The sequence below is a fragment of the Solanum stenotomum genome, chromosome 7, assembly GCF_019186545.1.
Source record: "Solanum stenotomum isolate F172 chromosome 7, ASM1918654v1, whole genome shotgun sequence".
In the NCBI taxonomy this organism is placed as follows: Eukaryota; Viridiplantae; Streptophyta; class Magnoliopsida; order Solanales; family Solanaceae; genus Solanum; species Solanum stenotomum.
The window spans coordinates 49,666,629-49,680,949 of NC_064288.1; the positions used below are offsets into that span (position 1 = coordinate 49,666,629).

At 35.0% G+C, this 14,321-nt stretch overlaps 2 protein-coding genes across 2 annotated transcripts; one reads left to right on the forward strand and one right to left on the reverse strand.

The window, feature by feature from the left end:
- Positions 1-390: 390 nt before the first annotated feature.
- LOC125869991 (putative disease resistance protein RGA3) lies at positions 391-3,195 on the forward strand. The gene has a single exon (XM_049550368.1). The coding sequence runs from the start codon at positions 391-393 to the stop codon at positions 3,193-3,195; it is 2,805 nt and encodes a 934-aa protein (XP_049406325.1).
- Positions 3,196-3,932: 737 nt separating this feature from the next.
- LOC125871577 (mRNA cap guanine-N7 methyltransferase 1-like) lies at positions 3,933-13,349 on the reverse strand. The gene is made up of 13 exons (XM_049552203.1): positions 13,118-13,349; positions 12,032-12,171; positions 11,891-11,959; positions 11,703-11,774; positions 8,585-8,686; positions 8,243-8,299; positions 7,464-7,602; positions 6,486-6,550; positions 6,342-6,392; positions 5,632-5,694; positions 4,747-4,870; positions 4,556-4,617; positions 3,933-4,341 (listed from the first exon to the last, which is right to left on the reverse strand). Exons 1-13 carry the CDS (start codon positions 13,194-13,196, stop codon positions 4,243-4,245), a joined length of 1,122 nt encoding a protein of 373 aa, XP_049408160.1. The 5' UTR covers positions 13,197-13,349; the 3' UTR covers positions 3,933-4,242.
- Between the last annotated feature and the right edge of the window lie 972 nt (positions 13,350-14,321).

Sequence of the window (14,321 nt, forward strand, 5' to 3'; positions counted from 1 at the left end):
AAAAGGGATTTCGATCTATCAAGTAACAATAAGGGTATTTTAAAACTAAATTATTGATAGTAATAACATTTTAAGACCAAATTATTAAATATTAACTAAGAACGTTTTTGTTCAATATGAGTCGAACTAAATTCAGATTCGCGTAGTAAAATTTTATATTGAAGGTCCCTAACAAAGACGTTTGAAACTTCTGGACGAAGGAGGTGAATAGTTGTATACTATAATAGACTAGATCAATTTTATTCATTGACTTGAAAGACATGATCATTTATGCTAATTATTTTATACATATTCACAGACTTGGTTATTTCCACAAAATCTTATTCAATTTCTGTTTTTGTTTCATAAACAAATCAAACCAAACCAAACCAAACCAATCAAGAAACAGCCATGGCTGAAGTACTCGTCTCCATTGTGCTTGAACAATTGGGCACTTTCATTGTGGAACAAGTTAAAGAACAAGTAGAGGAGCTGAAAATGGCTATTGGGATCAAGAAAGAGATCCAAAATTTATCTTTGAAGTTGAAAATGATAAGAGCAGCATTGGATGATGCAGAGAGAAGAAGGGTCAAAGATATAAATGTTAAGCATTGGTTAGAAGTTCTTGAAATTTTCTCTTATGATGCAGACAATGTGTTAGATGAATGGCGCACAAGAATACTCCAGCAACAAATTGAAAGAGATGAGTCTGTTGCTGATGCTGGTTCTGGTGCTGCTGTTTCGATTCCTAAGAAGAAAGTAAGTTGCTTTTCACTGTCTTGTTGTTTTACTTTCAAGAAACTTGAGGTTAATCGCGATATTGTTCGTAAAATAAAGGAATTGGATGTGAAGTTAGAAGAGATTGTGAGGGATAAAAATCAGTTCAATTTTGTAGTTAATGCAACTGGTGGTGGTGGTAGTGTTTCTGATCAAGATGCGTTTAGGAGAGTTATGAGTACGGGTATTGTTGATGAATCAGAAGTACATGGTAGGGATTCTGATAAAGATGTTGTAATGAGGAAGTTGCTTGAGAGTAGTGATCAAGAAAGTGTCCCTCTTGTTGTTTCTGTTGTGGGTACAGGTGGGATTGGAAAAACAACACTTGCCCAACTAGCTTATAGTGATGAGAAATTGAAGGGTCATTTCGATAAAAGAATTTGGATTTGTGTATCTGATCCTTTCGATGAAGTCAAAGTTGCAAAAGCTATTCTTGAAGGGTTAACTAAAAGCTCTCCGAATCTGTCTGAGTTCCATATGTTGTTAGAAAGAATTCAAGAATGTGTCTCTAAGAAAAGGTTCTTTCTTGTGCTAGATGATGTGTGGTCTGAAGATAATAGAAAATGGGAACCGTTGAAGAACTCCCTCAAGAATGGAGCTCCTGGAAGTAGAATCTTGGTTACATCCCGGAGTGAGAGGGTTGTGGGGATAATGGGCAGTTCTTACATGCATAGGTTGGGACAGCTATCAGATTCAGATTGCTGGGCATTGTTTAGTCGGATAGCATTTTCAGGAAGGAGTAACGAGGATCGTGAGAATTTAGAAGATATTGGAAGGAGAATTGTTCGAAAATGCAAAGGATTGCCACTTGCTGCAAAGGCTATGGGAAGTTTCCTACGTTTTAAGGTTACAGAACAAGAGTGGCAAACTGTTTTGGACAATCAAATATGGGAACAGGAAGAAGTGACATTAGACCTTTTTCCTCATTTGTACTTGAGCTACAATGACTTGCTCCCAATCTTGAAGCGTTGTTTCTCATATTGTGCCATTTTTCCTAAAGATACTGTCATAAATGTAGACAAGTTGGTCAGAATTTGGATGGCACAAGGTTATCTCAGCACAGTTGAAAATAACCAGCAGGAAGTTAGAGGACGCGAGTACTTCATGAACTTAGCTATGCGCTCTTTCTTTCAGGAGTTGGAGACAGATGATAAAAATACAAGTGTGATAATATCTTGCAAAATGCATGATGTAGTGCATGATTTTGCTCAGTTAATTTCAAAAAATGACTGCTATAGCATCACAGGGACCGAAAGCACAGAAAAAGTTCTTAGTGTTCATCATTTATGCTGGGATAGAACTGACAGTACAGTAACTCCTGTTTCTGTCTGTGATGTTGAAAAGATCCGCAGTCTTTTTGCTGAACACTTGCTCGCGAAAGAGCTTACTCACGATCTGGTCAAAGGTCTTAAATGTCTAAGAGTTCTAAATTTACATGGCTGTGGAATACAAGAACTCCCTCAAGAAATCGGCAATCTGTTCCATCTGAGGTACATTGATTTAAGCAGCAGCCAAGTACAGAACTTGCCTGAAGCCATTTGCCGGTTGTGTAATCTGCAAACGTTAGATCTTCAAGGATGTAACCGTCTTTCAAGACTTCCTCAACATATAGGAAGACTGATAAACTTGAGACACCTCATTACAACTGACACACCCAAGTTGGAATCTTTTCCTCAAGATATCGGAAATCTAACTCAGCTCAGGACTTTGAGTGACTTTGTAGTTGGGAAAGGATCAAGCAAGCTAGGATATATCGGAAAATTGAACCAGCTTCAAGGGTATGTATCTATCCATGTGATCGACAGTTTGAACGCTGCAGAAGACGTAGTTGAAGCACAAAATGCAGCATTAAGAATGAAGCCATACATCAAGGAACTACGTTTGAATTTCTACTGGGCAAGTGAGGTAAGTATGGATGTGATGGAAGCTCTACTACCACCTCCAAACCTTAGATTCTTGACCATCAACGGATACAGAGGCACTCAATTCCCAACATGGATTACACTGTCCCTTAATAATCTTAGAGTTCTTACACTAAGTGAGTGCTTTAATTGCACCTTTTTGCCACCTTTAGGTAAGTTGCCATTTCTTGAAATTCTTTGGATAAGGCTTATGGATGAATTGAAACATGTAGGAAATGAATTCTTGGGCATGCCAGGAACCATTAACACATTTCCAAAGTTGAAGAAATTGAGATTTTCATATTGTTCAGAGTGGGAAGAATGGACAGACATAAAACCAGAAGTTGGTTTTTCAGTAATGCCTAGTCTTAAGGAGTTAGAATTAAATTGTTGTGAAAAGCTTAATAGCCTTCCATATTGTCTCCTACAAAGAGTGTCATCACTAGAGTCTTTGAAGATCAAGATGTGTCCTTGTCTTGAACTTGATCGGACTGAGATAACTCATATTCAGAACATTGAAACTGATGATGGGATGTGAGGAATGTTGAGTTCTTTTGTGAGAAGCCTGAAGCCGGAATCACTTGGTAATCATCTGCCTTGTACAAACCGCTCATCACACTATGGGAGTTGGCCAAGCGTTACTTTAATTGCAAGACTTATTCATCTCCTACATGAGAATGAGAAAGATATGTATGATAATAAACTTTATTAGTTTTCTTCATTTTTTTTCTCTTTTGTTACTTGAATTATCCTTGTCTAGAGTATGAACCTGTATCCATGTTTTGATGACATGTACATCAAGATTTTTGTATTTTAGATGTTGAACATGTATAGCTTGAATACTCTTTGAACTAAGAGAGTTGTCTACTACCGTACTACCCAATCTTATTTGTCTTTATATATAAAATCTTGTATTGTTCAAAGTAACTTAATGAGTCTCAAAAAATCAATCAATAAGTTGGTTCCATTGGAGTTGTTGATGCAAGAACTTTGAAATGGAATACCAAATAAGCTCACGAGAGGGAGTTGGTCGGATGGTAAACACCTCTCACTTCCAACCCGAAGGTTGCGAGTTCAAGTAAGCAGGGGAGCAAAAAGGGTGGGAACTCCTGGGAGGGTAAAAAAAAAAAGAATACCAGATAAGGTACTCTCAACTGTGCGTTAACAGCATAAGTAAACAAACAACATATATTTGATCTTGACATCAGTGTTCAATTGTCTTAGATCTCTAAAACATTTTTATCTTAATATTCCAGACTGATTTTTTTGGTTATTTTCTCACTTTAAATATGTAATGGTACAGAGAGTTACATGGTAAGTTGCAAGTGGACAAACAAACATTGCACTGGTGACTAGTATCATTAGAACCAGCCACTTCTGCCCACATCAACTTTTTTATGCAGGAGTATAATACCAAGTTGATATAACAAATGATAAGGGGAAAACTATAGTTTTTATTCTGCAAAATTGATTAGCTGCTGGATTTATCGACTTGAAGTGGGCACTGTGTTTACTGTTCCTCTTCATTTCAGATACTTCCTCATGTTCCATAACAGTTTTCAGTTTCAAAGGTTGGAGCAAAGCACTACACTGCACCGTTAACATTCTCAATATCGTCTTTTGTCAATTGCATCTTGCCTTTGTCTCGTCTAGGGTTTCTTCGTGTTTGATCTGGTTGCCCTCGCTGCAAAATAAACAAGATTTTACCCGAGATCACAATCACAAGAATCAATGTCATTGTCCATGCAAAGGCATACTTTGCATACAAAGTAATTACTTTTATTGTGGTTGCTGTGTATATGCTGTCGGATGCTAGTCATGCNCCCCAAAGTTTGGGTCGTGGACTACTGTTTAACAAACAACGGTAATATTAGAACATGAATTAGGTATGTTCATACCTTCCTTAGAACAAATGCCAAATAAAGGTAGGCTACCTCCCATTCGTCTGATGATAGAGTACCTGTAATTAGCAAACTATGTCACAACACAAGTTTTGGGTATGCATATGTAACAAGCATCAAATATCGGAAAATACTTGGATGAAAGAGCACAGCACTAATATTCAGCATCTAAGATAACCAAAACTTACTTTGGTCTTGGTTCCCATCACCTAATGCACCGAGCCTCCTCATTAGCTCAATGAACTCTGGTTTCTTCATGTACTCATCCACAAACTCATGGTTGTTCTTCACAAAAACTAGCTCGAAGTCATACTGCAATAAAAAATTAAATAACACTGTCAGAATAAATGAGAAGGCAAGAAACAATTGCATTATATACTTGAATGCTAATTATTATGCCTTCTGCAGTGCAATCCTTGAAATATCAGTAATTATGCCTCGTATAGCATACACAAATTCTATCTGAGTAACTATAAGGATTTTGAACAATGTCTAAGATACTCCCTTATTTTGTCTCATAAATAACATTAGGGAGCGCTCTCAATCAGTGTTATCAAAGGCACACTTAATGTGCGCTTCAGTGTCGTCATCAAGGTTTTAAGACATACGTTTCCTTGCCAATGAACCTCTTCTGAGGAGACGACACTACACAATTGATATTTCACTTTTTATCGTAATTATTTTTAATATCTTTGTTCATATATTTGTCATTCATGCTTACAAATTATTAGTCTTGGACTAATCATATATATATTTATACTTTTTCTCCCTTTGCGCCTTTTTGCATCAAAGTCTACACTTTATTTGCGCTTTGCGCTTAAAGCCCCAACAGACCTTACAACTCTTTTTGCTTTTGATAACACTGCTCTCAATCAAGAAAATTGCCTTCTCTATATAAAAGAAAACCTACCATGGTCTTGATTTAAAATAAAAAATAATATAAGATAAAAAAGGGCATATTTACACCTACAATTTCTCGTATTCATATAAAAGGGGTATATTAAGTCAAAAAACAAATGACCTGTGGTGAAGTACAGTCAACAACTAAAAGTGGGAGGCACACATGCTAATACCTCTTCAGCCATTGCCTTGAAGACGGGGAAAGGAACAATCCACTCAGGACAATCAACAGCATCCTACAATCCAAATATTGACAGTTTATTTGTTGAAAAGCAGATAAATCATATATTCACACATAGATGCAATCAAAGGATTTTCAATATCAGAACCGTAGATTGGTTTTCAGGATTTAATAGGAGGATTACCCTATGTTGGTTTTCAGGATTTAATAAGAGGATAACCGTATGTTGGTTTTCAGGATTTAATAGGAGGATAATAACATTCCAAGCATATAATACAAAGTCTGTTGTAAGTCGTGTTAAAATGGGATTCTCAACCTGTTGATATATGTACATAAACTATTGTCTGATAAAAATTAATAACTGAGTTTTGAGCCCCAAAATAGTGTTTGGTTTCATTCATAGCACATGCAAATCCATAAATAGCAGAGTAAGAACAGTTATTTAGTCTGCTAGAACTTGCAAATCGTGGAGGCTAAAAGACAAATAAAAATTCTTCAATGTGCATGATTCTAGACACGTAAAGCAAAAACTGAAAACCATACATATAGACTAGCTATAAAACAAATAAATTATTCAAATGGAAGCTGAGATTTGTGTTTTGCAACAAAAATCGACAAAGGAGCGAGTACATACTTTAATCAATAGCAATAATATCAAAGGACACAGCTAAGATATATAGGAAGCCATAAAGGTCTACACACCTCCAGATGGAACTTGTATTTGATGCCAAAAGGATTTGACGATTTAAATTTCTGCAAAACAATAGAAGATCTTAATATACGAATACTTATAATAGGAAAAAAACAGAAATTAGAAAATTGCTAGAAAATGATAACACAAGTTACCTTCTCTGAAAACTCTTCATCAAAACGTATCCAATAGACACTATTACCAAAGGCTAGCCCCTCAGCTGTACTTCCAAAGATAAACAGGAACCATATATCAACAGATCTTTAATCTGGACTTGTATAAAAAGAGACTACATAACACATTTCAAAAATTTGTAATGCCACGATCACTCCACTAGTCTTGAGTGATGGCTACACGATCATAAAGAATTAGACAATATTAGAAATAATCACAGAGGCTTTAAATAAAACACAGAAGATATGAGAAAAGGTAAACTAAGATGGTTTGGCTATATCCTACATAGACCTCTAAATGCACCATGCTTGTAGGTGGGATACTTTTATGATGATAAAAAAAGGAACGATGTAGACCTAAAACCACATGAAGGAAAATTGTCTCAAATGACTTAAAATCTCAAAATAGGTGCATACTTAACAAAGTAAAGAATACAATAGAAGCAAAGGACCTATATGTACCAACAGGTTACGATTGAAGTTTTGTTGCAGGTGTAACTTGCATAAGATCTCATCTTTGGTATAAGTCTTTTTGTCTAGTTGGATACTCATATGTAAGGGTAGAAAAAAGAGTTAGGTTTAGATAATTTCTTGTTCTGAAGGAATTTTTATGTGCCTTACAAGCAATTATTTGTCAATACTGGAAGGAAATAGATCCAGGCAGAGGACATAAAGGATTCACATAGCCAACCCAACTAATTTAAATTTGATGCATAGTTGAATGATTGATGAATCAGGCAACAATCTAAGCATTTGAGCGCCCCCCCAACCCCCCCACCCCAAATAGAAAAGGAGAAAAAATAAATAAATGAAGAACAATTTTCTAGTAGCACTTCAGCTCCTTGACCTTTTAACTGAAAAGCTAGTGATGAGAGTAAGGATATATCACAAAGACATCAGAGTCATCACATTTATAGATTCAACAGGTACAAGCAGGGCAGAATTGAGCAAAAGTTAAACCTTCTCTATACTTCTTGACAATGACATTGGCATCTGGCATTGTTCCAATAAATATTCCTCCAGGTCGGAGTAAAGCTGAGATATTGGCCAGCGCACGTCGTGCACGTGCCTCAGTAGACCACGAATAATGCATAGCAAACTGCAAATTTCAAGTTTTCTTAGCTTAGAATCTGTAAGAGGACACCCAAGACGGACATAATTTCGGGATCCAATTAGGAGGACACTGTACAGCCATTTTTCCTCAACCTTTACTTCATTAAAGTTTCTTTAAAATTTAAGAAAGATGTGGATTGGACTCCTTTTTCAGTGAGCTACTTTGGAAAAACTTCTGAACACAGTAATGAATTTACAAGTTTCATTGGCAAAATAGAAAGTAAAGCTGGAGAAAAACCAAAATAGGACAAATGAAACATTTAACATAGCCAGGAACCAAAAACATGAAAGCTTGAGAAGAGATATTTTACGAGGGCACCAACATACCCAAAACACCTCACGATGCTCAAAGAAAGAGATGCAGTTTTATAAAAGTAATTCAATTCATAGAAGCATGTACCTCTATAGGCTAAGAAATGGCAGAAAAATAGTTCAATTAAGCCATAAAATAACTACTCCTTTTGATAACATGGAGTAGTTATTTTCTGGCTAAATTGAACTACTTTACTGATTGGCACGAAATATTTTTGAAGGAGAATGATAAATGGTTCATCTTGGACTATGTTTTTCACCTAACTCCCTGAAGAACAATGCTACACTATAGGAAATGTAGGAGACTGACATACCTGACAGCTACAAACATCAAAAGGTGCATCATCTGCTAAAACCCTATCCAAACGAACCTGAAATTTCCCACACAAGATATCAGTAGAGTCATCCGCCTTGATGTTTCAATAAAAGCACGCAGCTGTTTGGAATATCAGTGGTTTTAAGCATATATTAATCATCACTATACATCCAGCTAAGGACATGATACCTAAGGTCATCGTATGTTTAGGAAATGATTCATCATACATTCATAATAATCTAAACAACGCGAAAAAAAAAAAAGCAACAAAAAGATAAGAACTTTCAGTTCCATCTGAAGAATGAGAAAACTTGATTGATCATGTAGTCAGCTGATTTACCTCATAACAATCTCCACACAGGAGTCTGGCAGGAAATGAGAACTTTTTGCGTCGCTGATGGTGATCTGCCTCACCATTGTAACGGGTCCGGCAGTCTTCTATCTTTACATGATTCAAGAATAATATCATAAGTCAGGCTAGCACTCAAATACAATAGAAAATAAAAATAGACCTCAAAAACTAGAATTTAACATAAATATATAGAGGAATATAATTACTTTACTTGGTCAAAAGAAATATAGAGCAATATAACATTCTATGAGATGGATATTCATTCCCGTAAATAAAGGAAGAAACTTAGCATGTAAATCTACTAAATGGAGCACTCAATTAAGAACAGTGTTATCAAAGGCGCGCTTAAGCCCTGAAGCAAGGCTCAAAACGTGTTGAACGCTTCGCCTCGCTTTATGTGCGCTTCAGTGTCGTTATCAAGGTTCCAAGGCAAAAGTTTCCTTGCCAATGAGCTTCTTATGAAGAAGTGAAACTAAATAATTGATATTTCACTTTATCATAAAAAAATTCAACTTCTTTGTTCATATATTTGTCATTCATGTTTATAATTATTAGCCTTGGACTAAACCTACATATTTGTATTCTTTTCTCCCTTTGCGTCTTTTTTCATTAAAGTCTACGCTTTATTTGCGCTTAAAGCCCCACGGACCTTAGAGCTTTTTTGCGCTTTTCGCCTTTGATAACACTGATTAAGAAATGCCAGCATCTCCTATGCCTGAATCATTTAGAACTGATGTCAACAAGTTAGAATTTAAGAAAGCTTTTGTGGCCTTTTCTTTAAGTTAATAATCTAGATTAACCTCCAATTAAAAGACAGAACCAAAATTTGATCAACATTCCCCTCAAGTTAAATGGCAACTCAATAATGTTTTCCTTAATCATGTTTATTACTCAATAAAAAAAAACAGATCTTTGGAATAGTTCTGCCAGAGACAGAAGATCAACCCTTGTATTCATATAAACAAATACCACAAGGCAATAATTCATAACTCCACGGATTTCTCAGCCAAGGCAGTGTGCCTCATGCTCCAGTCCATTCTATGGAGATGCATGCACACACATGGTTCAAATAGAACCTGGAAACAAGAAATTGATTTTCCATTTCAATCCTGCTGGTCAATGCTAGGCAATAATGCTGGTCAATTCTTCTAGTCAGCCATTAGTTATTTAAATTTAATCAGCTAGTATTGGGGATTATGCTAGCAAAAATTACAGGATACCATTTTGATCAGATGCATGGCACCCTCACAAATGTCAACCTTTGTGGTTAGTCCTAAGGGTTGGCCCCAGACAGATGTCTCTGTCCAACAAAAAAAAAAAAGAAAGATGCATGACACCCTCCCCCTAAGCAAAATCTGTCTAAGATACCCCCCCCCCCCCCCAGGTAAAGTATTTCTGTCTACGATAATTTAAAGCACAAATAGAGATCCCTCATGTTTTTGCCACTTCTTATCAACAAACTTGAGTAGTTCAACATTGTTCATGCAAAGAATGTTTCGAAATTGGATTGGATGGTGCTGAGCACATTGGAGGAGGTGTCACATAGTTGGGCCTTTAGAAGGAGGAAGAGAAGATCTAGCATGGGATGTTGCTCCATCAGCCCATTATGCGAGTTCTATGAATAGAGAAACATGATAGCTTTTGACGGTGTTGATATTGATTTTATCAAACTGCAAAATAGTATCTTGTTTCTAGTTTCTTTTTGGTGTACCAATGACCATGGGGTTTCTTTGTGAATAGATGAATAAATAAGATAATTGGAATTCTTTCATACAGAACCAGATTTTGATGTAGGTTCTCCATCTATTGGTATACAACTTGTACACAGGGTTTCCCCTGTCATTAATAACATCGTTTGCCTCATATCAGAGAAGAATATTTCAAAAGTTTAACCAAATCAGAGAATTATTCCTATACAGAAGATCAACTGCGTGTAACTAATTTTAAGAAAAGAAGGCAAAGACTTGTTAATACTTTAAGCAATTAGGCAGCATGATAAAAAGTTCAGGAAATGTTGGATCTTAAAAAAATCTACTATGCAGAATGCTACCGATGATAAACAGAAACAATAACCTATATAATGAGTGAAATCTGACTGAATACATGTCAATTTAGTGGGAAACACCATAATGGAACCACAAACTAGAATGAAGATAGATCCTCCTTTATTTATCATTCTTGAACCACCTTAAGAATTAAAGATACCCTGGTGACCAGGTGGATGCAAAGTCCCACCACATGGCTTAGTAGGCATTTGGACATGCGATTTCATCTCGTGATTTGTAATCATGAGATGTAATCGGCGTTTGGACATGCGATTTTATCTCATGATTCCAAATCATGAGATGCAATTCCAAATTTTCCAAAAAGCTTGATTTGAAAATTTCATATCATGATTTCATATTTTGTAAATATAAAAATTGACCCACAAGTTTAGATTTTGTAAAAGAAAAAGCCACCATTTAATATCTACATTATTTTTTGCGATTAATGGAAGGAGTGATGAAATATTCACGAAATATTCACATGATGATATAGTTACTAATGATATTGGCCAACAAACGACTTATATTAAAGAGTAGTACACTACAATCATGCTCAATTTTACTTTTTTATTGAACTAGAGTTTGATCAATAAATGTTGTAGTTTTTTTTAGAATAGCTTAGTTATAGTGTATTATACTTTTGTTATAAACTTTTACTTATTTGGTAAGATTCTATTTTAAAAATTGGGGTAAATTTGAAAGTTTTTATGTTTATAACCAAAACCACGATGCATGTCCAAACTAAACTTCAACTTCATTTCATATGATTTCATATCCTGATTTCATCTCACATGGCCAAACGGGCCCCTAGAATATCCTTGTTATACTATACTTCACTGCAAGCACCACTCTAACAGCTAATAGCATAGTAAACCTTCAGATGTTCAATTAATAATATTTAATAATGTTTAACTGCAAAACATCTAAGTACTGGTAAAAAGCATCTTCTAGGAAGCCATACAAATTTTTAAGCATGTAAAATAGCTTGCTGAAAGGGAGCTCTGACTTGCAGTGGCAAGCACAAAAAGACCAAAACAAGTATTCATCCAGCAGGAACTTACTGAACCATCGGCAATATCAATACCAACGTAATATCCAATCTTTGCTTTATCCCATTTGATGAGATCACCACCCTGGTTTAAACAGAAAGTGAGAATTAGATGCATGGCTACTTGGTTAATTACCACCTAGAAATTCTAACAGCTCAATTGCTGCCAGATAATTGGAGTGTACAATAAGGCAAAAGTACCTTCCCACAAGCAAGATCAAGAACTGCATCCCCTCTTTTCGTATAAAGCTGAATCAAGACACTCTTGATCTAACAAGCCAGAAAACCTCATTAGCAATGAACTATGCAGAATATCCCCACTTATGAATAAACAAGACATACCCAATTATTAAGTTTCTTTAAATGGATGATAGGACTTGCTTCGCGCTCTTCAAGAGTTTGATTGGTCCTCGCACTGTAATGATCAGCCACCTTCCTGGCAAAGATTTTTGTACTCTCATCTTCCAGAAAATGAGTGTCGCCTGACACCAGTTCAAACTTTTAATCAAACCGCAATAGAAAACCAACTTCTGGCTTCTTTATCCAAAAAGGTTACAACTTCCTAAAGTTTAGCATCAGAAGTTCAATTATTTATGGCATAATACATCGCCCCTAGCAGTTAAACAACTACCCTGCATCGTAAATAAAATTCAGACATTACAATAATTATAGCAAAACACTTTAGCAGCGAAAATAACAGTATCCTTGTTATTACTAACTAATGCAACAATGAACAAATATGTTATATCTATGTCTATACAGCGACAGATAACTAAAATCAAATGCAGTTACTATTAAAGAAAACATTAGAAAATTCTCTTCTAGGTTATGCTTTAAAAAAAGCAGTAGTTCTCTAACTTCACAGGCATCTAACGGTGTGACATAGTGGTCAATGAACTGAATGGTCTCAATCTCATTACAGATAAAAAAACACTAGGTGATTTCTTTCCATCTGTCCTAGTAACGGAGTCACCTGATACCTGTTACATGTTGCTGCTAGCCGGTGGCTAGTATCACGTGGAATTAGTCAAGTTACGCCAAAGCTAACCCCAACACCACAGTTATCAAAACAACAAAAACATACCAATGAACAAATATGTTGTATCCATATCTATCTATACAAAGAAATGCCAATAATCAAGTGAATTTGTCTTAAAAGAAAATATTACAAAATTCCCTTCTGGGTTGTGCTTATACAAAAGTAAAGTTTCTAACTTTACAAGTACTAATTCAACAAACAAAACGAATATGCATAAATCCATCTACACCAAGATAGGTAAATCCCAAGTGGGGTCTTTTGAAAACAAAAAATAAATAAAAATTACCTTCTGGGTTTAGCTAAAATACGAGTAAAGTCTCTAATTTCATCATGCTATATCCATATAATTCCAAGAAAAGGTAATAAAAACAAAGAAGATGATAAAATACCTTCTGGGTTATGCTTAAATTTGGATTGTGGAGGTCCATAAGAACTCGAAGATGGAGATTCAGAGTAACTTCTCTTCATAATTTAAGAACCAACAAGTACAACAGTATGGATTATGAACAAATCTGGAACACTAAGCTATAAAACAGTGAGAGAAGAACAAGGAATTAGTGAAGGGAAAGTATTTGATTTGTCAAAGACACTTTTGTTCATCGGCCTTACAAGCCCTTTTGGATTCGTTTACAAGGGGTTGTAAGGAAAATATTTAAGGACAAAAATTAAATATATTAGTAATATTTTTTATTATTATTTTAATTATTTTAAAATAGTTGAAAATATAAAGTAGTTAAGAATTTTATTTAAGGAAAACAAAATTTAATAATTTATTTAAAAATTGAAAAACTCAATTTAATTTATGAAAAATGTTTCAATTATTTGCAACCTATTTTATTTCTTTTAATGATTTAAATTTTGTTATGAAATATACTACGTGAATGTCTACTAAATGTATTATCTTTATTACTATTCATCGTGATTATTGATTTGAAGTAATACCTACATCTCCACTGCCTTCTTATTTATCTTCCGCACTCCTTAATCTTCCCAGAATTCTCAAGGATTAATGATATGTTTATGGCTATTGCTCTAATCTTTTAATATTCATATCTTATATTGCTTTAATCTTACGATATGTTATCCATATGAATCTCTAAATTCATTCGTATGAAGCAAAAGAAATAAAATGTCGGTTATATGTGAATCAACAAGGTTAGTATTTTACCGGCAAATATTAGGTCTATTCCTTTACTGTCTCAAATGATATTTGATCACTGAGTGTTGAATAATTAGTTTCAATTTCCATTAGAATTTTCCAATTCTAATTGAGTCTATTAAAATTCGTAATGGAGATTTACGACAGATGATCAATATTTTAGAGCTTTTGCAACACCTTAGAAATACTAATCTAGGGTCAGACCATCCCTATTTAATTAAGTGCTTTAAAATTTATAGGAAATTGAGTTTTATGGACACCATCTACGGACCGTAAACTATTTTTTCAGACACATATACTCGTTTTAGCATTAAGAGTAGTTTCGGGGTTGCATCCCCGATTTGATTTTTTTAGAGTTTTGGTTATAATGACTTTCAGTTCTTAGGGGTTTTCCGCATTAAATGTTTTAAACTATTGGGTTGAGTTTATAAGGA

Bases quoted from the DNA above. Each gene is read 5' to 3' on its own strand.
- LOC125869991 (XM_049550368.1), top strand. From the start codon at position 391: ATGGCTGAAGTACTCGTCTCCATTGTGCTTGAACAATTGGGCACTTTC.
- LOC125871577 (XM_049552203.1), bottom strand. From the start codon at position 13,196: ATGAAGAGAAGTTACTCTGAATCTCCATCTTCGAGTTCTTATGGACCT. The intron at 11,960-12,031 runs GTATGTCTTGTT...CTGGCTTGTTAG, and splicing joins TAAAGAAACTTAATAATTGG to ATCAAGAGTGTCTTGATTCA. The intron at 5,695-6,341 runs GTGTGTAGACCT...TTTGGATTGTAG, and splicing joins AATACAAGTTCCATCTGGAG to GATGCTGTTGATTGTCCTGA.